We start from the raw sequence: 27,915 nt of genomic DNA, 5'->3' as shown, positions 1-27,915 counted from the left end.
AGTTCCTTTCACATTTTGGTTGGTGTGGGTTTTGAGCCTCCCTTTCCTTTGTGGTAAACATTTCTCCAGCACACTGCAGCCTCCCTGGCTGCCCATTATGAGGGGCAGCTTGATTGAAGGGGAGGCACCTGGGAAGGCTGCAGAATGCAGAGGATTGGTATAAATGATACACAGGGCTTTTTTTCAGTGAACTCACCAGAACTCAGTTCTGCCCCCCACCTCAGGTGGGCACCTTTGCCATTATAAGAGAACAAGGGAGGCATTCATGGTGAGTTCCAGCACTTCTTTTTCTAGAAAAACAGCATTGATGATATCTGTGTTGACCACCTCAAAACTTGGGAAAGCACATAAAAAACATTGTACCCCACCCATGAGAATTTCCCCAAAATTTTCTCTCTGCATCCTCCTCTTCTTATACAATTTCTTTTCTCATTAACTAATTGAGAATGGTTGCGAGAATATCACAGGATAAATTGTCAGCACAACACTTGTTCTATCCAGTAGTAAACAATGTGGGTATGGCTGCATTCAAAGGAATCCTACATCTTAAGACTACATTTTTTTCTAGTAGCTTGCATCACAGTATTGATCAAGGCACTCATTTATTCCTATTTTCCAGTGCCATTATTGTTTACAGTGCAGTTCTGTGCTTTCATGAAGATATGGAACAACTACTCTCACAAAATTTCATAACAGGAATCACTATCTGAGTGGTGCAAATTGGTGGTTTTAAGATTCTCTCCTTCTCTCTCTCTCTCTAGATACTAATGTCCACTTGGGGACTCTCTTTCATATTCTCTTGAGCAGGGGGCCCTTGACTCCCTCGGCCCCAAGTCCTGCCCCAATGGCACCACTGCCAGTCGTGCTGTTAGGCCGGTGGTTACCAACATTTTTAGGCCCATGGACACATTTGCAAAGCAGAGGAACATTTGTAGGCAGGACAACCCAAGCACACCCTGCAACCTGTTCTATTGATTACAACAAAAGGCTTCTTTTAAACCTAATTTCAAGAGGGAGCGGCATGGGAGGAGACCCTCCGGGTGCTAAGGAAGGCCTCTGCAGGCAAAGGTGCACCCTTGGGTGCCATGTTTGTGGCCCCCGAGTTAGGTAATCTTGAGACTTTAAGTATAACAGTCTTATCCCTTACCACCATCACCATCTGGACTTAATGGTCTTACAGTGCTCTCCTCTTTAGTTGGCAAAGGGTAGTATTTTGCTTACCGCACATGGTCTTATGGGGATCTCTCTATTTAGAAATCAATGTTTAACTTTGCTTATGTCAAGCTGTGGTGAGTCAGCCCTGTTGTGTTTGCCTCCTCCCTCATTCTCCTTACCCCAGTGGTACCATTGTCTGTGCCTGGTAAATAGGGGACATACATGGAGCTTATGATAACATGCTTTGAGATCCTCAGAAGAGCTTAACCTGCTTATCCCAGTATAATAAATGCATTGGATAAAAACATGCTTGGTTACGGCTGGATCTGAGAGATGAATTCTAAACATGTGTTTTATGCATAAAGCTTAAAAGTTCCAGATATTTTAGAAAGCATGAAAACTGATCCGTGAATTTGCGAAGCTGGTGTATTTATTTCAGACCATATTTAATCTCATTACTTAACTGGTTTAAGAGTTGCGTGGATAATTGCCTTACAGGGGTAAAGTGTCTATCAAAATCAGAAAGAACAAACAGCAGCTACAGATAGACCTAATCAGTTTTTGCACTAATTGCTTTCTTTCATGTTCGTGTTCCTAAATGGAGGTGATTGGGCATTGGTATGCATATTCCTACTCATTAGCCTTGAAAATTTTGAGGATCTCTAGGTTGTTTTGGTTTTTAAAAGGATTATAAGAAAACATTGCAAAAACAATGGGCTTCATTTCACCAGAATTTCATGCAGAATTCTTTTCACAAATTAAATGGTTGGAGGTGTGTGGTTCCCTCAGATCTAATGCAGGAGTGGGGAACCTCAGACCCAGAACCAATTGCAGCCCTTCAGACATCTCTAGCCAACCCTCATCACTCTCACAAAGCCACACCCGCTTTCCGAGCCACACCCTTCACCATTATTGCTTCATGTCCATCATGCTCAACTGCTTTTGTCTGTCAGAGAAGTGTCTTTGCCTCTTGTTTGTCTGCAAGGACAGGTGTGTTTGCATGCATTGTTAAAAAACCTCTGGCTTTTGCTGGCATGTAGCCCACTGTACAAAAGTAAGGGTCACGCCCAATGATTGGCCGTTTTTGCCTCTGGGCACACCCAGCCCTGGCATGCAACCCCCAAAAGGTTCCTTACAAGGGAACACAGCCCAGCCCCCCCAAAAAAAATCAGATTCCAAGCCCTGCTCTAATAGAAGGAAGCCCATTCATGGATATTGTTGTGGTCAGGTTCACATTAGCATTTAAAAAAAATATTGCTAGTTGAACCTAACACAATCTCAATTTTAAAATGGCTATCCATGCCATAGCTGCCAAGTTATCCCTTTTTTTAAGGGATTTTCCCTTATGCTGAATAGGCTTCCTCACGAGAAAAAGGAAAACTTGGCAGCTATGATCCATGCATTGAACCTATTTGATAAATGGTTTAAAATGAGAACGGCTGAACTACTTCAGGTTTCCCGCATAACACCTGAGAGTGCTCAAAAGAAATGGGAAGCCAAAACTAAGATTGCATATTTTTAGGAACTCGCTCAGGCAACACAACAACACAAAAGCCGCCCTTGATATTGCAAAGAGGTGGGAGGGAGCCTGCTTCACCACCAGACAGCCAAGCTGACTGTTAGAAGAGCAGACAGATGCTGCGAGAGAAGACCAAAGGCCTGTTTAGTCCAGATGTCCATGAAAAGCTCACAAGCAGGAGCACAATGCCGCTTTCCATAGTGTAGTCATTGATAGACTCAATCTCCTTGATTTCCCTTCATCCTATTGGCTACTGTGAGAACATCCTGGTGGGCTGGATGAGCCTTTGGACTAATCCAGCAACACTCTTCTTATATTACGATTTGTCTGTTCTGCTTTAAAGCCATCCAGTTGGGCAGCCAGCACTTTATATCAGGCATCCCCAAACTTTGGCCCTCCAGATGTTTTGGACTACAATTCCCATCTTCCCCGACCACTGGTCCTGTTAGCTAGGGATCATGGGAGTTGTAGGCCAAAACATCTGGAGGGCCGCAGTTTGGGGATGCCTGCTTTATATTGTGGTGGGGAGCTCCCTAGTTTAACTATGTGCTGTGTGAAGTACTTATTTCCCACCTGGCAAGCTGGCTACGAATCTTGACAGTTTTGCACATGCTCAGAACCATTATTCCTTGTCCTGGAATTCATTTGCTGATTTCACAAGCCACGACTTCTTGAGATTTTGGAGGTAAAGCTGCACTGAATTGAAAACAAATCCAATACTTTTCTCCTCCCTCAGAAAATAACCCAGATTACTTGGCATTTTAATAATGGATTTGATATGGTGCCAACTGGGAAATTACAAAGTTGGAGGTGTATTAATGAAGAAAGTTTAATGGGTAGAGAGGGAGCTCTCCGGAAAAGAAAACATAGCAGTTCGGTGGAAGATAGAAAGAAAGTTGTGAGTGATAAAGTTGTTAGTGGAGTTTTTGCAAGGCTCAGCCTTGGGAACCACTCCAATCAATATTAATCAACAGCCTTGATGGTAAAAATGAAAGTGTGATAATGAAATCTGATGATGATACCAAATTGGGGACCATGTTCAATACTAGGGAGGACTGGAAAGCCAAACACAATGATCTGAAGGATTTTCATAATCTAGTGTAGTAGAAATGAGTTGCAATGTTCGTGCATTACACTATTAATAATATCCTGTTTGTAGTTTTTTGTTGTGGGTTTATCAATAGGAGATGGTGGACAAGGAGGAATGTCTAGGCCTAAATGGGAAAGCACAGTGGGCTTTTAAAAATTGGTGCATTCTTATTTTTATTATTTAAACTTCTGAGGATGTTTTCATACGGTACATCCGTTCTGCAGAATTAAGTTGGTTTGGGGCTATAGCCGCATAACACAGCAGGAAAATAATATAGAATATCATGTGTGGGGTGTAATATCAGACCCTCCAAGTGTCGCTATTTTCCAGGGATGTCCCTGATTTAGAGAAGTCATCCTGGTTTATGATTTGATCCCAGAATGCCCCATTTTTCCTTAGGATGTCCCTATTTTCATTGGAGAAATGGTGGAGGGTATGATGTTATCCGGCCCCTGAGCCGTCTGAAGGCAATCCTGTATAGGGAAGGTTTTTTAAAATGTTTATTATGTTTTTATATATGCTAGCAGCTACCCAGAGTGCTGGGTCAACCCAAGAAGATGTGTGGGGTATAAATAGTAAAATTATCATTACGGAATGGGATGTCCCTATTTTCATCGGAGAAATGTTGGAAGGTATGGAGCTATCCAATCCCTGAGTTTCTTTTAATGTTTAATTATGTTTTTATATATGTTATAAACTGCCCAGAGTGGCTATACCCCCCACTAGGATGTGTGGGGTATAAATAGTAAAATTATCATTATAGAATGAAACGTCCCTATTTTCATTCGTGAAATGATGGAGGGTATGTAATATTCAGGGAATAATACTGTGTTATATTTGTTCAAGTTCACTAGAGTCTAGAGAAGACCCCATCCAGGTTTTACACGAACAAAGCTCAGGAGTTCTGTAGACCAGGCCCTGAGGGTATTGAAGAGAGAGAAATGGGGAAGGGGCTTTTCTCATGATTCATGTACGTTCCAGATTGTTCTAAGTAAAGTGGCCTGGTCATCATCCTTTGTGTAAAGAGTACATCTTACAGTTGGTTGGTTGGTTGGTTGTTGTTTTCAGCTCCTACAGTGAAAAGTCCCACAGAAGTGTTGCTGAGTAACATTCTTTTCAATATTTGACACTCGTTCCTTAGGCTGCACATATTCATCCTGTAAAAGAGTGTTTCCCTCAATTGTTCCACTTAACGTGTCTCTCTGTGGGTTTGAACTGGCACCCTGCCTCCTAGAGCAATAGTAAAGCAAACTATTAGCAAATACTTTAAGCCCATTTGGCAGGGACCGTGTTCCCTCCTCCTTCCCACCACAACACTTAGTAGGCTGTGTTGTTTGTTTCTAGTTCCGCTTCTTAATAACAAACAGTGGTTGTGACTGGATATGATTATTAATAATTAAGAGTTCGAGGTGTCATTTCAGAGTACCATTAAAAATAAATACATCAGTAAAAAAAATTCCGCAGAAGTGAGAATTCACACACTTCGGCTTTTACAATTGGATTTGAAAGCACTTTTTGAAAGTGAACAGTCCTGGGTAAACCATGGCTTGGCGGTAGGCCTGAAATATTGGTATCATACAGCAGCCCTACTCTGTAGATGATGGTATGCTGTACTGACCAGTAGCGACTGGGGATCTGGCTTATTCGGGTGTAGAAATTCACCTTGTAAATTGAAAGTTTGTCATGGGTTGCACCTCAGTGATTCATATTTAACTTACACTGTAAAAGAGCTGCTCCCTTTTTCCTTCGGTCACATTCAGACGAATCTGTTAGATAAAAACCAGAATTACAGTGCAGGAAGACTAAAATGCAGGATGTGTCAAGCTGTAGATATCGACTCATTTAAGGCAGAGGTTTTTTTGCAATTTTATTTTATTTTATTTTTAAAGGCCTTATGAACATTCATCAGCAAGATGCATACAGATGTTTGTATGGAATTTTGCCTAAGATTTGCATTTCTCTACAAGCTGTCTTCCCTAATATAATGCATTTTTAAATATTTTTTGTGTTTTTATACACACTTTATCCCAGGATATTTATTTATTTATTTTTTTGTCCACATCACTTGGCTGGAGAACTGCATTGCAAAATTCAGAGAAATGTGAATTTCAAAGCATGATTGCCTTTCAGTTCCCTTTTTAAAAATAATAATAATAGTTTTCATTAGAGATTTTCTTGTGTTGCAAAACAAACAAATAAATGGGGAAGAGTACATATACTTTTTTTAAAAAAATGAGCCTTTTTTACAGTTTGTTTACATTTTGTAAGAGACAATGTTGTTCTAGATATCATGCGGTTGCAGTGGGGAGAGAGATGGGGAGGGTAACATTCTTTCCTTCTATTGCATAGCATTTGTTTAGGGTGTCAGGTCAACATCACGTCACCTTAAGAGGTTTTGCAAGGAAAATGTTTGATTATAGATAAGATCACAGATCGGGGATAAAACTGCGAACCACAAACCCTTCAAGCAAACGAAAACCGAGACTGCACAATTCGCGAGTTGAAATTTTCAAAGTTGCTAGCGAAATGTCAAATGTCCTCTTTTCCTGCTTTAATGAGCAGGACTGCATGTCTGTCACACAGCATTCTGGGAGGGGGTAGATGGCGGTATACCAGAGGATATGTGGTTGGGCAGAGTCACTGTCCTGACTCCCACATCATCACTGTCGCTTACCTAAATGGGACCAAGGTTGTGACAAGGGTGTACTTATGGAAGCACTTGAGTGGCAGCAGTCTTGCTGGTGCAACAGAAAGGTGCCAACCTCACCACTGTCCCACCCCAGCCTCATTTGGGTAAACAGCAGTGACACTAGTGTTGGGAGCCCAGCTCCACCCCCTCCACATACTCCATTATTAGATAAGGGGCAGGAGAAGCTGTGGTTCAGCAATTAATTTAAAGAACCAGGGGATATCTCTGTTTGCTAGCCTATGAGGTGCTGAGCTTTGAATGTGCAAGCAGAGACAACCACCCTCATTTGTCTGCTAAACCAGGGATGGGAATACCTGTGGCCTTCCAGATGTTGTTGGACTACAACTCCCTTCCTCTCTGAACAATTGGCCATGCTGGCTGAGGCTTATGGGGAGCTAGAATCCAACTACATCTCAGAGGCCAAGGGCTCCCTATTCCTCTGCTGGGCAAAGGCTCAGCATAGTCCACATCTAGGGTTGCCAGACTCAATAGAGGACAGGACTTCTGTGCCTTTAATTGCCCTGCTCTCTTTTGAGTCTGAAAACCTTAAAGAGAAATTAAACAAAGAGTCTGCTGGTTTCTCTTTAAGGTTTCCAGACTCAAAAGAGAGCAGGGCAATTTAAGGCACAGAAGTCCTGTCCTCTATTGAGTCTGGCAACCCTATCCACATCTCTTCCACAACCACCCTTCACATTGGTGCAAGAGGCCAGCTTCCACAAATCTACCCATCACAACACAGTTGGAGACTTGCTGCAAAACAGATACCAAAGGATTCTTCTCTTTGATAATGACTATGCAATAATAACAATGCCTTTCCCCATGAATCAGAAAATATAATTCTGAAACCTAAAAAGGGCAATATGTATTTTGGTTAATTAACTAGGGAAAAACAGAACAGTTCTTCTGTCTAGCCTCTCCTCCAACAACACTCTGCTTAACCAGTCTCGATTTCAGCATGCGGCCTGCAGCATTTCTATTTTTAGCCCAGGTGGGACAGGCTTAAATTGCTTATTTTCCGTTTACTAAAGTTCTCTTGTTTGTTCCCTTGGAAACTGTGGCAAGTGCTTAACTGTTTTATTAAATGGATTGAAGCCACAGCTACAAATTCTGAAAGGGAGAACCTGTTGGGCTTTAGGTACATTTCACACTGTGCTTAGAGGAAAGTGTGCAGTAGGAAAAATTACATTAACTTGAGTGGAGGTGGGGGTTACAGTTGACCATGTTAGGGTCAACTGTAGGAGGCAGGGGGACAACAAGACTTTTTTTTAGGGCAAAGAGCCATATTACCCTGGTGGAAAGTGGCCCGTCCCACATTTCAGTAGTAGGTGGGACCAAACACAGAGACATAAATTGCACACACCCAAACCACTTAATACAGGACAGCTGCCTTGGCTTTTGCTGGCTCATGATGCCAGACTGCTAGTTTTCTCTGATTTTAGCCATATTGTATTTTGTATCATTATACATTTGATGATTGCATGGCAGGCGGTAAAGCTATATCACCTAATGCATGCAAACACACAAATGCACACTGAACACATACGTAATTGAGAGTCGCACTTAACATATGCAGATGCATTCATAATTAACACCAAAGCACTTATATATATATTGGACCTACTGTGTGTGTGTGTGTGTGTGCGCACACACACACACACACACACACACACACACACTGTATATCTGGAATAGCTCCCCCATGGAAATAATTTCTCATTTCTGTCCACTGGCATCAAGATGGGTGCTGGTTTGAAGGAACTATATCAATGACTGTAGATCACTTGATATATTCCAGATCCTCTGCATTTGTTTCAGCCCCCTGTCATTATGGCCAGATAATTCTCTCACAGATGTATCTGTGTGAAACTTAGGGTTGCCAGACTCAATAGAGGACAGGACTTCTGTGCCTTTAATTGCCCTGCTCTCTTTTGAGTCTGGAAACCTTAAAGAGAAACCAGCAGACCCTTGGTTTAATTTCCAAGCAAAAGGTCTGCTTTTTTCTCTTTAAGGTTTCCAGACTCAAAAGAGAGCAGGGCAATTAAATGCACAGAAGTCCTGTCCTCTATTGAGTCTGGCAACCCTAGTGAAACTGGTAGCCAAAGTGCCTCTTGGTGCTTATTACTGCAATCACATTACTACCAGAGTTGATACCCAGTGCTACAGAAGCAGACAAATGACTTTGTGAAAAATGCAGCTTGTAAAGAAAAGGTTTGGAGTTGAGGGAACATCATCCAGCCTCTTCAAATGTTCGATTATGCCTGTCGCTAAAAAAGAAGAGGTGAGCCACATAGAAAAGGTACCAAGCAAGAGCAGTTTCCAGTGACTTCACTGTGCGTGGCAGATTGTCAAGCACTTAGGCCACATTTTCATATCTGCCATTTCTCCCACTTCCACGTGGCATAAGTGAAAGTGATTTAAAAGCAGGGTGCAACCCTGCTTACCTAGAGAGCAGGTTTTTAATTACGTTTTTTTAATATGTTAGTAGAAAGACCTTGAGGTGATCAAGGGTTTTCTGGTGGTTTAAACACTTCTTTAAAAAACATAAGAGAGTTGTGCACTGCTCAGACAGCTACAGGGGTCTCTCCATAGCTTCCTGCGCTTCCTGCAATGCCTTGGGAGCAATGTCATTCAACACAGGGCATTGTTTCCCTGCAAGGCATTCCAGGAAGTGTGGTTGCCAGAAGATCCTTGTGCTGATTCCCACCAGGTCAGCCTTCCTGGAATGCCCTGATTTTGGATGGCGGCTTGGCGTCACCACCACCCTGTGAGCAGTCAGAAAAGAGCTAGTCAGGGTTTGTTTACTTACTTACTTACTTACTTACTTACTTACTTACTTATTTGCTTATTTGCTCAGCTCTAAAGATAATCTGAATAGCAGCATGCCTGCTTGTGCCGAAACTCCCCACCCACACCCTTGCATCTTTTCTCTGACTCTCAGGTAACATAGCCTCAAGGCTACACCACAGCCTGTGCTCCATTCTCGATGATGGTTCCGAATGCCTCTTTTTCTTCTTCAGCCTCTGTGTATTCCCCATGGAAGACGTCCAGAGAGCTGCTGCATATGTTACAGTAGAGGCATATATTTGTTAACATATTTAGCGGAGGTTTTTTTGTTTCTGCTTGCAATATATGAAATTGGGTTGTTGTTGTTGCTTGATTTCATGTTTACTGTTGAGTTACCCATTGGTGTGTGTCAAGCTCTCAGAATCATAGAGTTGGAAGGGGCCACAAAGGCAGTGGCATAGTGTGGGAGGGGCTACAGGGATGGTTGCCCTGGGTGCAAAACTGTTAGGGGATCAAGATTTCAACCACTGGTGCTGCCTCAATACAGCTTCCGTTGCTCAGCTCCATCGAAAATGGCTTTTCCATGCTCTGAATGATGTCTTTTATACTGAATGGACACAGAGCAGAGCGTTCCTGGCTTATCCAGGAAGCCAAAGCAAAGCTTTTTCAACTGAAAAACTCTCCCCATTCCCTGAAAAAAACCAAAACCAAAAAATCTGCCAGCCAAAACTTTTCTGATTCAGGATTGGAAGAATGTGCAGAATTCCACCACAAAAGACAGCTAAAATACAAATACTTGTCTATTTTAAGCAAGTGTCCTCCCTGTAGCCCAGCCAAAAGTTTGACTTTCAAGCTGCTGACATTTAAGAGAATAATGGGGCTTTTTCCAGCCTCAGCCTCTCTGTTGATAGGGGAAATTGCAGGTGGCTGTTGACACTGAATACCTTCCCAGTATGATGCTGTGCACGTGTTTGAAGCATTTATGAGAGGAACAAAAAAGCAGCAAAAGAAGGCAAGCTGAACTCTTTCACCCATTTTACAGTGGAGGCTGCTGCGTTTGAGCAGATGGGGCAGTGGCCTGCCATCCCCAGTCTGCCCTGAGCCAATCCCCGCCTGCCTGCCTGCCCCACAACCAGCCCAAAAGGTGGCATTGCCTCTCTGCTTCTCCCTCCTTAGTCTCAATGTTGCCCCTTGTAAAATTCATCAGAGAGGAGGAAGTAGAAATACCGTTAGTTGGCTCTGCCTGTCATTTCTTCCATTCTACATCCAATCTGAGCTCCCTGTCTGACACCCTACCAGTCCAAATGGCCACCACCCAGCACTGCTTGGAAGTAAGTCTCTTTAAACACAATAGGACTTGCCTCTGAGCTGGCAAATGTAGGATCACACTGGCAGTGACATAAATAAGGGAGCTTCTCGAAATCACTATATGGTTGATCGGTTGTCAGAGAACATTTGCCTGTCCTTAAATCAAACGAATGATCGTGTTTCTCAAAACAGTTAACATATTCCTAGAAAGACTGGTATAGAAATCATTGGGGAGGAATGATTAAATTGTTCCTCTCTCTCTCTCTCCTTTCTAGGGTCCACCTTCATTTGCAACACCCACATCATCCCAGTGAAAAATCAAGAAGGAGTTGCCATGATGTTTATTATTAGCTTTGAATACGCAACGGATGAGGAGAATGTAGAGTCTCCAGAGAAACTGAACCAGATAATCTCAGCCAAAGTTGCAAACCGTAAGTGTGTTTACTATGGGAATTTGGGTGGGTGTTTCATAGGGCATGGAACAAATTATGTGCTACTCTTGGTAGAACTTTGGCCTTTAACACATTCCCTGGAATGAAGAATCTAGGGCTGTGTATGCACTATACATTTAAAACATATTCAAAGCACATTCTACCCCACAAAAATTCTGGGCACTGTAGTTTGAGTCGGGGGGATGTGTTTCAAATGTCTGAACAGGAATAGCCTAATTTTTGTTGTGCATGCTCTGGTAACCTCTAGGTTACATTACTGCGGCACGTTATATGTTGGGCTGCCTCTGAAGACGGTACGGAAACTCCAGCTGTTGCAGAATTTGGCAGCCAGGTTGCTTACGAGACAGTTTGAGCATATTACACTGATCCTGGTCTGACTTCACTGGCTGCCAATTGGTTTCTGGGCACAATTCAAAGTGGTCTTTTTGACCTATAAAGCCTTAAATGGCTCATGGCCGCAATACACCAAGGACCGCCTCTTTCCATATGAACCAACCCAGACCCTGCAATCATCTTTTGAGGCCCTTCTTCATGTGCCTCCTCCACAAGAGGTTTGGAGGAGAGCAACATGAGAATGGACCTTTTCTGCAGTGGCTCCCTACTTGCGGAATGCTCTCCCCAGGGATGCTCACCAGGTGCCTTCATTGATACCTTTAGACACCAGGCAAAAACGTTTCTCTTCGACCAGGTGTTCGGCTGATTAGCATTCTATGGCCTTTGAAATGTATCTGTGGGAAGGGGGTTATTGGTTTGTTCTGCTTTTCTTTTCATTATGCATTCTGTGTTTTCATTTTGTATTTTTATGTTGGACAAGGGGTAGGATACACATTTATTTAGTAATATTAGATTTTTAAAAGCGTGTGTTAAAGGTATGTTGTGTCCAAATGAAGGGACTGTAGCTCAGGGGCAGAGCAGCTGCACTGCATGCAAAAAAAGTGCAAATTTCCATTTGTGGCACAGGTGAAAACGCCTGTCACAGTCATAAAAAGGCAACAATGATTGATTAAGTAGTTTGAATGTTTTAGTGGTATTAAGCATGGCTTTACACATGCCTTCAACACATTGCACGGCGTGTTGCTGCAGGCATGTTCCCAAAAAATGTGTTTTGAAAACGCCTGGAAGTAAAGGGAACAGGTGCAGAAGGCATGCACTTAAAAAACAAAACAAAAAAACCAGCATGGTTTGGGTAGGTAGCTGTGTTGGTTTGACGCAGTCAAAATAGAAATAAATAAAACTATAAAATTGTCCAGTAGTACCTTATAGACCAACTAGGTTTGTTCAGATATCTGTATCTGCATGCACATGAAAGCTTATACCAGAACAAACTTAGTTGGTCTATAAGGTGCTACTGGACCATTTTTTTATTTTTTTATTTTGATGTTTATTAATGTTTGAGAACACAATGGCCCCCCAAAATCAATAGGTTGTAAAAATCAGTGGGCAAATCAACCAAAGGAAAACTAGAAAGAAAGAAAAAACTGTAACCATAATTGTGACTGAGGGAAGTACAGAGATTGCTTTCTTCATCTTTCACTTTCTATATTAAGTAAACAATACAGAGTGATGGGTCATAATTTACATCAGAATGAAATCAGATCAACAGCCATCAACAAGAAGAATAAAACTCTCTTTTTTTTAAAAAAAAAAATATTTTTATTAATTTTCCAATTAAAACCAATTATATCACATTCAATATTTCAAATTATACACATATATATATCAATCAAACCGAATGTTATGCCAAATCATCTAAATAATTTATTTTTGGGTTCCCATGCTTCAAGAAATTGGGAATTCCTCGCAACTGTCCACTGCCGTCTTATTTCTAAAGTTCAAATCGTCCTCCAAGCTCATAATATTCCAAATCTTCCCCTTACAGTCACCTAGATGTTTTCCACTTTCATCCGATTGTTCCAGCTGCTGAGATAAATGTCAAACGAAGTTTCACAGATGTTCTTTCTCCTGTGTGAGTTAATCAGTCCAGCCTCCCCATAAATCTTCTTAGTGGAGCTCCCTGTTGCGACGGAGTAGCAGCGCCATCTTAAAAGGCTCAAATCACTTTCATTTTCTCTCATAGCCATGAAGATTTACGATTTATTTATCTTTATAGAATTTACAGCTTTTTCAGGCAGGAGACCCAAACATCCAACCATGAACTCTTGGTAAATTAATGGATCTCCTTGCCCTATAGCTGAACTTAGCTTCAGGTCGCTGCTCCAATTTAAAGTGCGTCACAGCTCATAAATCCTCCGAACGCGTCCAGAACTCCTTCCGTCTGACTAGGGGGGGGCTTTTCTCATCGGCAACTTCACATCTTTAAGAAATATGCTCAGTAACAACATATAAAGTTCAACTCACACAGTCTTTTGCTTCTCTTTCACTCCAAACAAGCCAGGACATCGCGTCCGGGAAGATACGAGGCAACAATATGAAGAAAAAATAAAAACTTGCTTCCCTTATCGCTCCGTCCCCATCAATCCTTCTTCCAGATGCCGTACATTCTTTGACTCCTCTCGCTCAGCAGCATAAAATTCTCAGCAGTAAACAGCGCTTCTTCCCCTCCTTCTGAAGTATGTCCATAGATTTAAGCCTAATTATCTTCTTTAACCATGGAAATCCCCGCCATGCAGATTAGCGTCCGGGAGTCCTGGCCGTCGTAAGTGCTCAGCCCAAGCTCCCCCCACTCCAAAAACAGTCGGAGTGGGTCTGGGGGCATCGCGGGCCAGCGGCCCCTCTCCGTAACCCCCGGAGAGGGTAGGGGGTTGCCATTTACTCCCCTAGCAACCGCCAAATTCCTTACGAAGGTCAGAGAGATGGAAAACAGGTCCGCCATTCCTGCAGGCGGAAACCGGAACCCAAGAAGAATAAAACTCTCAGCACCCTTAACAAATCACAGTTCCCAGGATTCTGTGGGGGGAGCCGTGACCGTTAAAGTGGTATATGAGTGCCTTAAATGTATTGTGCAGATGTGGCCGTGAACATGGAAGGCTGTTAAAGTGAAATAATATGTAATTCAAAAGAGGGCTTACCCTGCACGTGAAAAGTGGATAAACAAGAAAATTGTACAGTATAGGATTCTCCCCGAGGTTTAAATTTCTGTAGGTTTAAATTTCTGAACTGTGCCTTAAGGTAAAGGTAAAGGGACCCCTGACCGTTAGGTCCAGTCATGGACGCCTCTGGGGTTGCGGCGCTCATCTTGCTTTACTGACCGAGGGAGGCAGCATACAGCATACATGTGGCCAGCATGACTAAGCCGCTTCTGGCGAACCAGAGCAGTGCCCGGAAATGCCGTTTACCTTCCCGCCAGAGCGGTACCTATTTATCTACTTGTACTTTGATGTGCTTTCGAACTGCTAGGTGGGCAGGAGCTGGGACCGAGCAATGGGAGCTCACTCCGTCACAGGGATTCGAACCACCGACCTTCCGATCGTCAAGCCCTAGGCTCAGTGGTTTAGACCAAAGCGCCACGCGCATCTCTGAACTGTGCCTTAGGTCACCATATATTCAAAGCACATAGCTCCCCCCACAGAGCTACAATTCCCAGCAAACAAACTTTGGTTCCCAGAGCCGTGTGCTTTAAATATATAGTGTGGATCTGAACTTAGTTACTACTAAGGAAAATAATCTTCATTTGCACTATGCTTAAAAAAAATGTTTACACCCCCTTTGCTTCTACTTTATGAAAGAATGCTTTTCGATAGATGTACCTACAAAATGCAGTACCATTGCTGAAGGCCATCAGTGCCTAGAAATCCAATTTTAAACATACACACACATGTCTATATCAGGAAGAATGTCTGCCTGCTCATCCAATTAGGAGGCAAAACCATATGAATGGAGTATTGCTTTGTTTTTGTTTTTAAAAAATGAGAACCATAATCTGCTTGCAGATATTCTAATGGCACAATAAGAGGCTAGATTTGTCAAACAAATTACTCATGAATTATTTGCTCAGCTTTGCTCCTAAGCTATTAAGTTTAGCTAAGGCTATTAGGTTTAGCTAAGGCTATTAGGCTCTGGAAAGGCTGCATAGAATAAGGAGGAAAAGCTCAATCACTTGTTGCATTTAATAGTAGATTTCAGTCATTTGTTCTGAATTTATAAACCGCTCTCCATTTAAGGAACAGAATGCCTTAACAGTGATATAAAATATAAAACTGATCATAAAGCAGTATCGAAAACGTAAACCCTAACCATAATTTAAAACTGCAGAGATGAAACATATGAAATTGGGAGGGCTTTGGGGAAAAGGAAGGTTTTCAAGAAATGTAGAAAACATAATTTGGGGCTTGCTTCCCTTCTGATTCTCGAAAACTCGTGCTGCAGTGCTAACAGTGTGTGCTTGAGCCACATAATGCCATCATCAGAGCGTCATCCTAAGGGGATGGAGTGGGATGGAGGTGGAGAGGTGGCTTCTCAGATATCCTGGTCCAGAACAATATAGGGCTTTATACCTAGACAGAATCTTAAAAAAAGCAGAAACATCACCTTGCCGACAAAGGTCTGTATAGTTAAAGCTACGGTTTTCCCAGTACAGTGGTACCTCAGGTTACAGATGCTTCAGGTTACAGACTCCGCTAACCCAGAAATAGTACCTCAGGTTAAGAACTTTGCTTCAGGGTGAGAACAGAAATTGTGCAGCGACAGCATGGCGGCAGCAGGAGGCCCCATTAGTTAAAGTGGTACCTCAGGTTAAGAACAGTTTCAGGTTAAGGACGGACCTCCAGAATGAATTAAGTTCTTAACCCGAGGTACCACTGTAGTGATGTATGGAAGTGAGAGCTGGACCATAAAAAAGGCTGATCGCTGAAGAATTGGTTTTTTTTAATTATGGTGCTGGAGGAGACTCTTGAGAGTCCCATGGACTGCAAGAAGATCAAACCTATCCATTCTGAAGGAAATCAGCCCTGAGTGCTCACTGGAAGGACAGATTGTGAAGGTGAGGCTCCAATACTTTGCCCACCTCATGAGAAGAGAAGACTCCCTGGAAAAGACTCTGATGTTGGGAAAGATGGAGGGCACAAGGAGAAGGGGACGACAGAGGATGAGATGGTTGGACAGTGTTCTCGAAGCTACGAACATGAGTTTGACCAAACTGCGAGAGGCAGTGGAAGACAGGAGCGCCTGGCATGCTCTGGTCCATGGGGTCATGAAGAGTCGGACATGACTAAACGACTAAACAACAACAAGTAAAACCTTGAATCTAGCTGGATAGCAGCTGGAACAAGGCTTTCAACAGAGGTGTTGCATGTTGTCAAAAGCAGCCGTGCTATGGCACCCTGTAAAGGCCATCTAGAAGGAGTGTTAAGAGCAACCCCTAAGCAGCCAATACTGATGACTCCAGTGAGGCAGAGAGTGGAAAGAAGGGGCCAGAGCCCTCCTGCTCTTGCCCCTGACCAAAGAGCAAGGCCGTTCCACTGAGAAACACCCACTGGAAGTCTCATGCACGGTTTTCCTTGGCTCAGGGGAAGGAGGCAGCAATAGCCAATGCCAAGGAGGCCCCTTCAAGGCCGAGGGAGCGAGGAAGCTCCATAGCACAGACTGGGCATGTCAGGGGAGGAGGAAAGGCAGGCTTGGTCTCTGAGACAACAGTGGCATCTTAAGAGGCAGTAGGCAACCCTGCTCAAGGAAGTAGTCACACTTTCAAGGTGATTTATTTCCACAGAGAACATTATCTATGTAGAGGAAGTAGGAATTGGATGGCGGCCCAATAGGGTGTAGTGGGAGGTCTGGAAATAAAACATCTCACTAAAGAAGGCAAAGTTGTAAGGCTGTTTCCCAGACGAACTATTGAAACTAGGACCTGTGATTCTAGCACACTGTATTTTCCAAGAGTGATCTGCAAATAAGAGGACTATCCCACTTCAGAAAGGATCTCGGGGCTGATTGCATCAGTCAGACTGTTGTGGGTTATATGAGAATGGAAGGGTTCGTCTCTGCTGTTCTAAGCTTATTTTTGCACGTACGCACAGCCAGCCACACAAATGCATTTCCAAAAAGGTTGGCTATGCAAGCCTACACATATCTACTCAGACGTAAGTGCCTCTGAATTCCGTGGGACTTGTTCACCGTAAGTATGTATAAGACTACTGCCTTTCTCAATAGCACATCTCCAAATACTGTGTCGTATTAAAGCACCCGTGGTCCTGAAAACATTTTACCAAAAATGTAACCTATTCAGATAAGGACCCAAGAAGAGTCAGCTGGATCAGGCCAGTCTAGCATCCTATTCCCACGGATATCTATGGGGAGATCGAAAGCAAGACTTGAGTACAACAGCACTCTCCCCAAATGTGATTCCCAGCAACTGGCATGCAGTGGCACTGCCTTTGACAGTGGAGTTAGAACATAGTCATTGTGGCTACTAGCCACTGAGATCCTTAATCTCCATTATTTTGTCTAATCGTCCTTCGAAGTGGTCCATGTTTGTGGCCATTGTTCTGTGTAACTGAGAACAGTTATGTAAGCACAAAACCCCCAAACTGTACATCTGAATTCTCCCTAATGTGCTTTGGAATTCTCATTGACTCCAGTGTAACACTTTTAGGATTTGAGCAGAATGGGCAGGGGAGAAACAAATGCAATCATTTCATGACAATATGAAGGCCAAAGTTCAGGAATATGTGATGGGGTATGAGGCCCGCCCTGGAAGTTTTTAAGAGAGTTGCACATCTGTGTGTCATATGCCATAATCAATTGCTCCCTGTGCTACAGTTCTGAATCCTTCTCAGGAAATCTTATCATGTGGAATTGTTGATTTTGAAACCCTGCTATATATACATCAAGCTGTGTCTCTGTTTGATAACATTTGTGCCATAGAACTTCATGGGGAGGGGGGGGCAAGAGGAGTTAAAACAGCAATTTCCCCATTCTGCTTACTGAAGCAAGTTTCTGCAGTATGAGTTATCTAATGGCCTCTGCTTAGGGAACCAAGAAATTTCTAATGCAGAAAGCATGTTGCACAATTCAAAAGTCTCCTTCAGTGGAGCCTAAAGCTGGGCAATGTTCATTTTAAGTTGGAGATGAAACATTATATTACAAACAGAAAGCCTTTCAACCAAAGTTCATTATTCTAAAATTTACACACACACACACACACACACACACACACACACATCCATTATTCATGTGCTTTTAATAACATTTTGCATGATGTTATGCAACATCCTTCTTGCATATTACGTACCTAATACAGTGGTACCTTGGTTCTCAAATGCCTTGGTACTCAAACAACTTGGAACCCAAACACTGCAAACCCAGAAGTAAGTGTTCCAGTTTGTAAACTTTTTTGGAAGCTGAACATGATCCATTTTGAGTGTTACGCTTCTGATTTGAGTGCCACACTTCCGTTTTGAGTGCCACGTTGAGTTCTGTCTGTTTTTGCTATTTATTTTGCATTTTTGTTTTTGCGGCTTTTTGTTTTGTTTTTGTGACTGTGTGGAACCCAGTTCAGCTACTGATTGATTGTGTGACTGCAGTACATTGATTATTGCTTTCATTTTATGGATCAATGGTCTCGTTAGATAGTAAAAATTCATGTTAAATTGCTGTTTTAGGGTGTGTGGTTTTTTTTTTAAAAAAAGTCTGGAACAGATTAATTCATTTTGCATTACTTTCTATGGGGAAGTGCGCCTTGGTTTTGGAACGCTTTGGTTTTGGAACGAATTTCCAGAATGGATTAAGTTTGAGAACCAAGATACCACCGTACACAACTTCAGCGCAATACAGATCAAGTAAATAAGACATAATTCTGGATAGTTAACAGTGCAGGATTATTCAAAAGTAAGACTCATTTTATTTCCATGTAAATGTGTGTGGGATTGTGCTGTCAGCGTAATTCAGGGAACAAACTGACATTTGCCCAAGTTTCTAAACTTCTCCATTAGTCACCACGGTGCATGTTGTAACTCATGTACAATAATCTATTGTTACTATGTCTAAAATTAAGAAGCCTTTCTTTTTAATGACTTGAGAGAAATTAAAGGAAAATGAAGGCCAGGATCCAAACAGCTGCCTCAGACTCATGGAAGGGACTTGAGCTAACTCAGTGGGATTTTTGACTTTTAAAAAGTCAAAAGCTATAGTTTTTGGAGGTGCAATTCTATGTTCACTTACCTGGGAGAAAGGCCCATTGAGCAGAGTAGAATTTCCTTCTGAGTAAACAAAGGTTGTTTTCCTTGCTGCACAACAAAGTGGAAACAAGTCAGGAAAAGTGAAACCCTTTGCATATTGACTCAGAAGTCTCCCTATGTTGACATACCACCATTGGTTTATTGTTTGTATTCAAAGCATTTATATCCTGGATTTAATTTAGAGATTTGCAAAATGGCTTTTGGGGGGGAATGAAATGAAAGAATTAAAAAAACCAAACCAATTACGAAACAATAGACTGTAAAACAGCAGTAAAAATGAACAAACCACTAGCAGAGAGAAAGCAGCACTGTTAAAACCAAAAGGCTGGGCAAATAAATCTGTTTTCTGCTGCTGCCTGGACTGAAGAACAGCTCTTGAGACAGCATCCCAATACAAAGTTCTATGACCAATAAAGCCCAGTCCCAGCTTGCCATCTAACTAACCTTCACTCGAGAAGGGTACACGTGGAAAAGGGCACAGGTGCCAACTCCCTGGGGCCCTGGGTGCTCGAGCACTCACAAAAATTCCCCATGAAGGGGCCAGGCACCCACAATGTAGTCATCTAAACTGGACCAGACCATGAATAGCAGTGGCTAGACCATTTCTGGGCAGGAGTGGCTGCACGTAGCTTCCTAGGGTCCAAATTTTCCTGGGAAATGCAGGTATGATCACCTTCCGGGAAGCCATTGGTAGGGACCAGTGAGGCTTGGGGATCAGCGCTTCCACATTGTTGTGATCAGATGGGGTAAAATGTTGAGCCCTTAAATACAAGCTGTGTAAGCTTGCTCCCAGATAAAGAAAAGGCGGTTGTATAAGGAGTGGTATTTTTTAAAGTGGAAACTTGGGCAGGGTGCAAAGGGAGCACGTATCAAAGGTAGGAACAAAGCAAGGTAAAACAGCAGCTGGTCAACATGAGAGGTAGTTAGAATGCATAGGAAGGGTGCAGGTATTTTGCTGAGTATTAAGAAGAAGAAAACATATGAAGGAGTGGCAGAGGAGATGAGAATGGAAAAGCAATGGGCAGAAATCCTTGGATTAAGCAAGGTGGGAAGTGGCTGTCCTTTGATGGTACAGAACTACTGCCCAGTGACTAATCTATTTGAGACACTAATATGTGTGCAGTCCTATACACCCTTGCCAGGGGGGGGTATAACTCCCATTGAATACAATGGTGCTTGCTTCTGAGGAATAGGACTGACCCCTAAATTCATTTAAAACAGTCAGATTGCCCATCAGGATAAAGAGCGTTTTGCTCAAGCACATTGGTTATCTTATCGCAAGATCATTTCCCTTTAGATCAACTATTTTGGTATACAACTAGACAAAAAGCCTTTGAAAAATGCTAGTGGAATTCTGCTTGGCGTGCTCTGGTCCACGGAGTCACAGAGAGTCAGACATGACTAAACGACTAAACAACAACAACAAGTGAAGCTTAATCAGCATGAAGCGCAAGTCACTAATTATTTGTTCTTGCATATAATGTAATAGTAAATTTATCCACAGATTCATGTACTTACAGGATCAGGATGTTGTTGTTTTGAAGGAAGAAGAGAAGCTTACTTGCTTGTGCCAGCCTAATTATGGCAAGTCTTGTGTCAATATGTGGACCTGCCTCAAAAAGCAATTAAAAGTGAATTTTAGCTGGATGGCCCATCCATTGTAAAGTTTATGCAGAATCAAAAAGTTATTGGGCGGAAAAGCAGAGTCAGCACTCGGCAAGGTGCTTCAGAAAAATTACCGTATTGATTTGCGAATCTCCATGATTCTCAATATAAACAACTTCATCACTCCATAGGATAAAGACAAGGAATAATCCTTTGCCTGCAGTCCTATATACACTGACATGAGATTAATCTCCATTAAACCCAAGTATTGGGTTGCACCCTTTGGTTTTTTCATTTCCAATGGGTTCACTTTTTTGCCACATTTCCAAAAGGCTCAAGTTAAGAACAGAGTATGCATTGTGCATCATCCTGTGTATTTATCCATCTGTCCAGTGCTTTTTTTCTTTAAAAAAATGTTTAGGGGTACTCTCATTTTCCTACTCATATTGAACTATTGCCCCTCAATGAGGCCAAACTTAGATTCACAAAATGTTTAGGGGTATGTGTCCCCCTGCGCCCCCCCAGAGAAAAAGCACTGCATCTGTCTACTTATCTATGGAGAGGCTCTGTGGATATTCTGATCTGAATAAGTGAAAGATATTGCCAACATTAGGGACGCGGGTGGTGTTGTGGTCTAAACCACACAGCCTAGGGCTTGCCGATCAGGTCAGTGGTTCGAATCCCCGCGACAGGGTGAGCTCCCATTGCTCGGTCCTTGCTCCTCCCCACCTAGCAGTTCGAAAGCACATCAAGTGCAAGTAGATAAATAGGTGGTGGGAAGGTAAACGGCGTTTCCGTGCGCTGCTCTGGTTCTCCAGAAGCGGCTTAGTCATGCTGGCCACATGACCTGGAAGCTGTCTGCTGACAAACACCGGCTCCCTCAGCCTATAGAGCGAGACAACCCTAGAGTTGTCCGCGACTGGACCTAATTTTCAGGGGTACCTTTACCTTTTATTGCCAACATTGAAGAGTCCATGCAAAAGAGGCCACTTCTCACCTTACATGATACCAAATCCAGGCTTGCAACCAAGGCCAGATTTAGGTTTCATGAGGCCCTAAGCTACTGAAGGTAACGGGGCCCTTTATATGTCCAGTTGTCCTTTGTCAACAACAAATGGTCAGTTTTTTGTGTTGAATACATGCTGTAGGGTAATTTGTGGACCTAATAGGTATCTAAAGCCATTTTATTTGTTTTTTATCTTTTATATTTTGGAAATGTACATCCAGGGGGTTTTTTCCTTTAATTTTTTTGTTGGCCCCCAAGAGAGTGGGTCCCTAAGCTATAGCTTGTTTAGCTTATACATAAATCTGGCACTGCTTGCAACCACCTCAGCAGAAGGCAGAGAGATGCAGCCAAGCCTATCTATCAGACACAACTACATGTACAGTATGCTACATATGGAGGAAAGGCACTGTGTTTCTTGTGTGAGCATTTTTTTCTTTACTGTACATGGATAACAATGCAATCTATATTTTCAAAAAGTAATATATTAGACTCCATTGAGAGATCCATTAGTGTACTTCTGTGAACAGGAAAAGGAGGAGGAGACAACTTCTGTTAATGTCCTCTTCCTTTTCCTGATCCTGGAGCTTTCTAAAAATCTGTTGGGGACCCTTTCAATAGAGCTTTTTGTTTGGCCACAGTTGTTGAACTTTTTGGCAAAATAGCAAAAAATACTTGCCATTTTTAAGCTATCTTTATGGATAATCAGCTGAACCGACACTGGGTTGCCATACGTCTGGATTTTCCCAGACATTCCGCCGATTTCCGCCTGGACACTGCTGCTGACGGCGGTATTTCGGATGTATGGCAACACTACTTTCAAACAACATGGAAGTGGTCTACAGGGAAAAAGAGAAATCAAAGAAGAAACTACTTCTATGGAAGCATTTGCTGGATTGAAGCCCCTTCTATGAACATATGGCTCCCTTCTGTTTGTGGAAGAGCTTCATTGGATCCAACCCATCATTTTATAAAATGGATCCAACCCATCTATTGCTGAGGTCCTGCTTGCAGATTTTGCACAGCCATCTTGTTAGCTACTGTGAGAACAGGATGGTGAACTAGATGGGCCATTGGCCTGATCCAGCAGGCTTTTCTCATATTCTTATTGAGAGAGTTAAACCATGAGCTTGGATTTGGATGACACGCTAACCAAAGCTTGGTTCAGCTTAATGTGGTGGAGATCAAGCAGGATCAACAACTGAGACTTTCTTTCCTGGAACCCACATATTTAGTGTGACCTGCAGACCAGACCAGTGTCAATAGGAGGTTTGCCGAGCTCTTCATTTTTTTACTTACAGTAAAACAGATCTAAGAGAAACTTGGACAGAAGGGAATGACACAAAAGTTTAGAGAGCCCTATGTGGCAAAAATGCTACATTATTGATGCTCACCTTACTTTGTCTGTTTTATTATTTAATGCAGCACTTGGCCTTTTAAATCCGAAAAGGCACAGTTTTACATCATGGCAATGAATAAATAATGTAACCAAGGAATCCTTCCTACATCTCATGGTGTAATTCTATAAGTGAACATCTGCGTTGTTATAAGTGCCTGTCTGAAGCTGGGAATCCCTCAGAGTTTGGGATCTCTATCCAGCCGCAGATCTTGGGGGGTCTCAAATTTCAGCAGTGCCCTGTGCGGCACCCCTCTGCTTCTTACGCTCCATTGTAAATCAGAGTTGTGGCACCCCCAGGGGCTTGGCCAGTGCAACCAAACCAGTTGCACTCCCCTAAATCCACTTCTGCTCCCTCTCCAAATGGGTTGTCTGTTATACTTATTTATTTGCCACCTTTCCTCCAAGGAGCTCAGGCCAACATATATTGGTTCCCTGTCAGGCTTCGGGGAATCCGATCCCTTCCACAGTAGCAGCCAAGAAGCAGAGAAACAATAAAAGTTCTTACCACGTAATTTATTAACATTCACAGAGAGAGAGAAAGGAATGCAGTCTTCCCTAAATAATGGCATTGCTCCAAGTAAAGTCCCACCCCACCCACTACATCTCTCCTATTCTGTGTCGGCTAATCTGAGCTTTCTGCTCCTGAGCTCTCTGTTCTACTACCCTCAGTGCACACCTGGTCCTGGGAAAGGGAGGGATCAGGAATGCTTTCCAAAGACACTGTGTCAGCTGTCTCTCCCCTGGTGCTTCTTCTTCCTGCTGTTGCTCTTCCAGGTTCTCCCCTCTGCAGCCTCTGAACTATGTCCTTCTGCAAACCACTGTTCTAAATCTATACTGGCCTCCTGTTCTCGAGAAGGTTCAGGAGAAAGGGGTATCCTGAGAGGTAGATTAGGCTGAGCAATTGTGACTGGCCCAAGATCTCCCAGCAAGCTTCATGGCTCAGTGACGATTCCAGTTCCCAGTTCCTGCCCAATCATGATGCCACGGTGGCTTTCAATATGTGATTTACTTAAGGCAGGGGTAGTTGATTTGTGGCCCTCCAGATTTTGTTGGATTGCTGCATCCCTGACCACTGGCCATGCTGGCTGGGACTGATGGGAGGGATACCATGTTCTCTATGCCTGATTTAAGGGTTTGGATACACAGAACTATCCACACCTGCAGTTTCAGAGCAGACCTTAATATTCATAGGCCATAGCCTAGCTGAATAATATTCATTGTCAAGGATTCCAGGGAAACTACCAGGAACCTTGCTGCCTGTAGGTGGAAATGACTTCTGTGAGCTATAGTAGTAGACTGTGCATACTTGGGACTCAAAGCCTCTTTAGACAGGTGAAGAAATATATTGTAAGATTACCAGACAATGTGAGGAGTTTGGATCATCCAGGCCTGGAATAAATAATAGGGATCTGTTATGAAGTGTGCAGTTTGCACACAGACCTGCAGTTCTCATATGCAACCCTGATACCCATTTTATAACCTAAACATGACATCAGAGCATCTAGTCAGGAAAATGATGCTGACTAGAGAAATTTGCTTGTTCCCCCAAAAAGGGTGGTGATTTTGTGAGGCTTTGGGGAAGTGTTAAGGCAAGCAAGAATCAAAAGGAAGGAGGGAGACTTCAGGGCAATGCTAGAGGGAAAGAGGAGGTGTGGGAGAGGAGGATCAACCAAGAAAGAAAGAAGTTAGGAGCACAGCAAGGGAGAAGAAAGAAAGCAGATCAACCATGCATTCTCAGAAAGAGCAACTTGATTGGGCTTGACAGCAGAAGATAGGGGAAGGGGGAAGAGTTAAGGAAAATACTGACTAACTCTCCAGAAAGACTGAGATGACATTGGAATAAAAAGACAAAAAGGATAGGGGGAGTTGGTACCTGTCCTTATTTCTGCAAGATATGTTTGATGTGGAGGTGTGATAGAGAAGGGGATGAGCAAAAGAAAAAGAAAAAGAGAGAAGCTCCAGAGAAGAGTTCCTGTTCAGGGAAATGAGGGCTGTACAATCCCCAGTTGCTAAGGCAAAGAGCAGCCATTTTAATGCCTGAGATGACATTAATGATTAAAATGAAAGCAAAGTCTGAAACCCTCGTCTTCCTCTCTTATCAAAGTACAGCTAGGTTAGGAGCTGAAGATCCTTTCCTTCCTGATCTAGCAAAAAGAAAGTAAAAAATCAACAGTAACTCCAAACATAGCTGTCAAACACTTCTAAAATGGGGACTTAATTTTCCAAAGTAACAGGCAATCCAGGGAGGGACACAGGAGGCCAGGGATTAAGTCAGAAAGCAATAGGCATACCTTTTTCTTTCTTCTTTGGCGATCACTCGTATCCGAGTAAGATTGTCTTCCATAAACACGGTTTAAACAATGGGTCCATAAGTGACTGTAGAGGCCAATTCTGGATCCACACATCCTTCCACAATGGGGACATTGGTTTCTGGGTGGGAGTTGATCACGGTGTGGATTTGCCCAGTGTGCCTTCCTCTTAGCACGTTTCTCTCTTGCGCCCTGTGTTCGAGCATCTTCAAAGTCCACAACACCTTTGGCTAAGGCTGTTCTCCAACTGGAGCGCTCGCAGGCCAGTGTTTCCCAGTTGTCAGTGTGTTTATACTACATTTTTTAAAGATTTGCTTTGAGACAGTCTTTATACCTCTTTTGTTGACCACCAGCATTACGCTTTCCATTTTTAAGTTCGGAATAGAGTAGTTGCTTTGGAAGACGATCATTAGCATACCATAGGGATAATGACTACATAGCACATAGGCAGCAATTCAGAGCATAAGCTTCTCTGCTCCTATATCTTTCTATGGCTGGAATTTCAGCCTTCCATTCCATGCACTTAACAAACCTGGATTTCCACAGACATTTTAGCCATTTTTCTTCTGGGCACTGCTTCTGATTGCAGTATTCCAGCTATGTCCGGGAAATTCCAGACATGTTGTGGCAACCCTAGTATTTGCCTGATCAACAAAGCAGGATCTTCAGCTGGCTGTGCCTTTAGTCACCAGCATTTAAGTTCTCCAGCTCCGAGCCAACGGAGATCCTGAGCTGGAGGATCTTGTACTTTTGCTGTTTTTGACTCCCAAGACTGTTCTGATATCTATTTGTCCTCTTCCCACCCCCCACCCCCCACTCACATTTAAAAGGTTTCCCTTAGCAGAACAGTATCTGTTAGCCTTATCACTCTTACTTCTTTCCTTCTCGGCACAAGCCAGTAAACAAGCCAGCTTAGCAAGATATCTGGGGTTGTGGTTTGCTTCTTCCTAACAAGCAAGCCAGGATTGCTAGCCAGCCTTAAACCAAGGTTATGAATCTCGACTTGGTAGGGATCAAACAACCCTGTATTTGTTAGAAGAAGAGCAAAGTGGGAACAACTTAGATGAATCCATGCAATGCCTTATTAAGTCAGTTTCTCATTTTTCCTATCATAAGAGCAATTTGCCACATCTTTGCATCAGGCAACGGCATTTTAAGGCATGTGTTTCTTAAAAAACACATTATTATATGCAATTTTGACTAATATGCATGTCTTGCAAGCAATGTTTTGCAGTATAATGCATTTTTGTTTCTTAGTTTGACTAAAGCATGTGTTTTTATGCAAAAAGGGGGGGGGGAACCCAATACATACATTTTTGGTACACAGTTTTTGTACTGAAGAACTTTGCTCCAAAATTTGGAGGATGAAATTTTCAAAGGTTAGCTGCATTTTGGTGAGCATATTGTTTCATGAAATGCAAGGTAGGAAGATTCCAAACCAAATTTCTCCCCCATCCCTATTTATGTCAATAGACTTGGCTTATTGTTATGTGTCAACACTGGCAGTGGATCCATTGGTAGTTTTGACCAACTTATTGCATCAGTCCACCACCTGTAAGAAAAGAGGAGTGATGGCTAGATGGCCATTGGGATCCCTTTCAACTCTGCAATTCCATGAACTATCTCATGCAGTTACTTTGAACATTGTTCCTTAAAATGCACAGGACTGTGAATGAAAGGGCTCACACTGTCCTTCACATATGCTGGGCAACTGTCCAGGGTCCCAAAATGACAAAGCAATGAAGCTGGCCTCTATTGCCAAAATTCTGTACTGTCCAAAGCCCTTACACATACAAGCAGAGTGGTGTTTGGCTGTGAAATCAATGTATTACGTTAAATACCATCCATGTGGATATGTATACAGTATTTATGATTTATTGAAAGGCAACCATTGAGCCAAGTTCTAATTTTTGTTTTATATCTCTTTGACATATGCTTCTTTCCCACATTTAAGGTTAACTATAACTGATTTATTATTACCTTTTATTTCTTTTCTTTTTTTAAAAAAATGAATGCTATCTGTAAATTCAGTTTACTTGTATTTCAGATGGCAACAACCTTTCAAGAGGCTCATTTTCAGGTAATTCTATCCATTGAAATCCTATTTACACCACTTCTGCTTCTATTATTTCAATGACTAGCCCAGCTTTCCTGAGCACTGATTCAAAGCTGTTTCTTACTTACTGGATCTGAATACCTTCCTCTTTTCTATAGAGACTCACCAAACCCAAAACATCCTACCAGCCACGTATTAGATGATTGAGAATCTCCCTGTTCGTGCAATTTGTTGCAAAAAGAGAGAGAGCTTTTTCAAGCATGCACACCCAGCCTTCAATTTTGTGGGTCACGTTTTATGAAGGCTTAGATTCTGACATCATGTCCTACCCACCAAGTTTTTGGGACAACCAATTTTAATCTCACTTTTCTACATGGATGTATCGCTTGAAAACATTGCCCTGTGAACATCACA

At 42.6% G+C, this 27,915-nt stretch overlaps 1 protein-coding gene across 1 annotated transcript in view; it reads left to right on the top strand.

Moving 5' to 3' along the window:
• The window catches only part of KCNH7 (potassium voltage-gated channel subfamily H member 7), a 252,913-nt gene that overhangs the window by 138,215 nt on the left and 86,783 nt on the right, over positions 1 to 27,915 (top strand). Inside the window, exons 3-4 of the mRNA XM_035132633.2 lie at positions 10,821 to 10,976; positions 27,493 to 27,525. Of these exons, the coding sequence (XP_034988524.2) occupies positions 10,821 to 10,976; positions 27,493 to 27,525 (189 nt within the window). The remainder of the gene's footprint in view (positions 1 to 10,820; positions 10,977 to 27,492; positions 27,526 to 27,915) is intronic.

The sequence above is a fragment of the Zootoca vivipara genome, chromosome 1 (genome assembly GCF_963506605.1).
Source record: "Zootoca vivipara chromosome 1, rZooViv1.1, whole genome shotgun sequence".
NCBI classification, from domain to species: Eukaryota; Metazoa; Chordata; class Lepidosauria; order Squamata; family Lacertidae; genus Zootoca; species Zootoca vivipara.
Note: the sequence above shows the minus strand (reverse complement) of the source record. Positions and strands in the feature narration are given on the sequence as shown.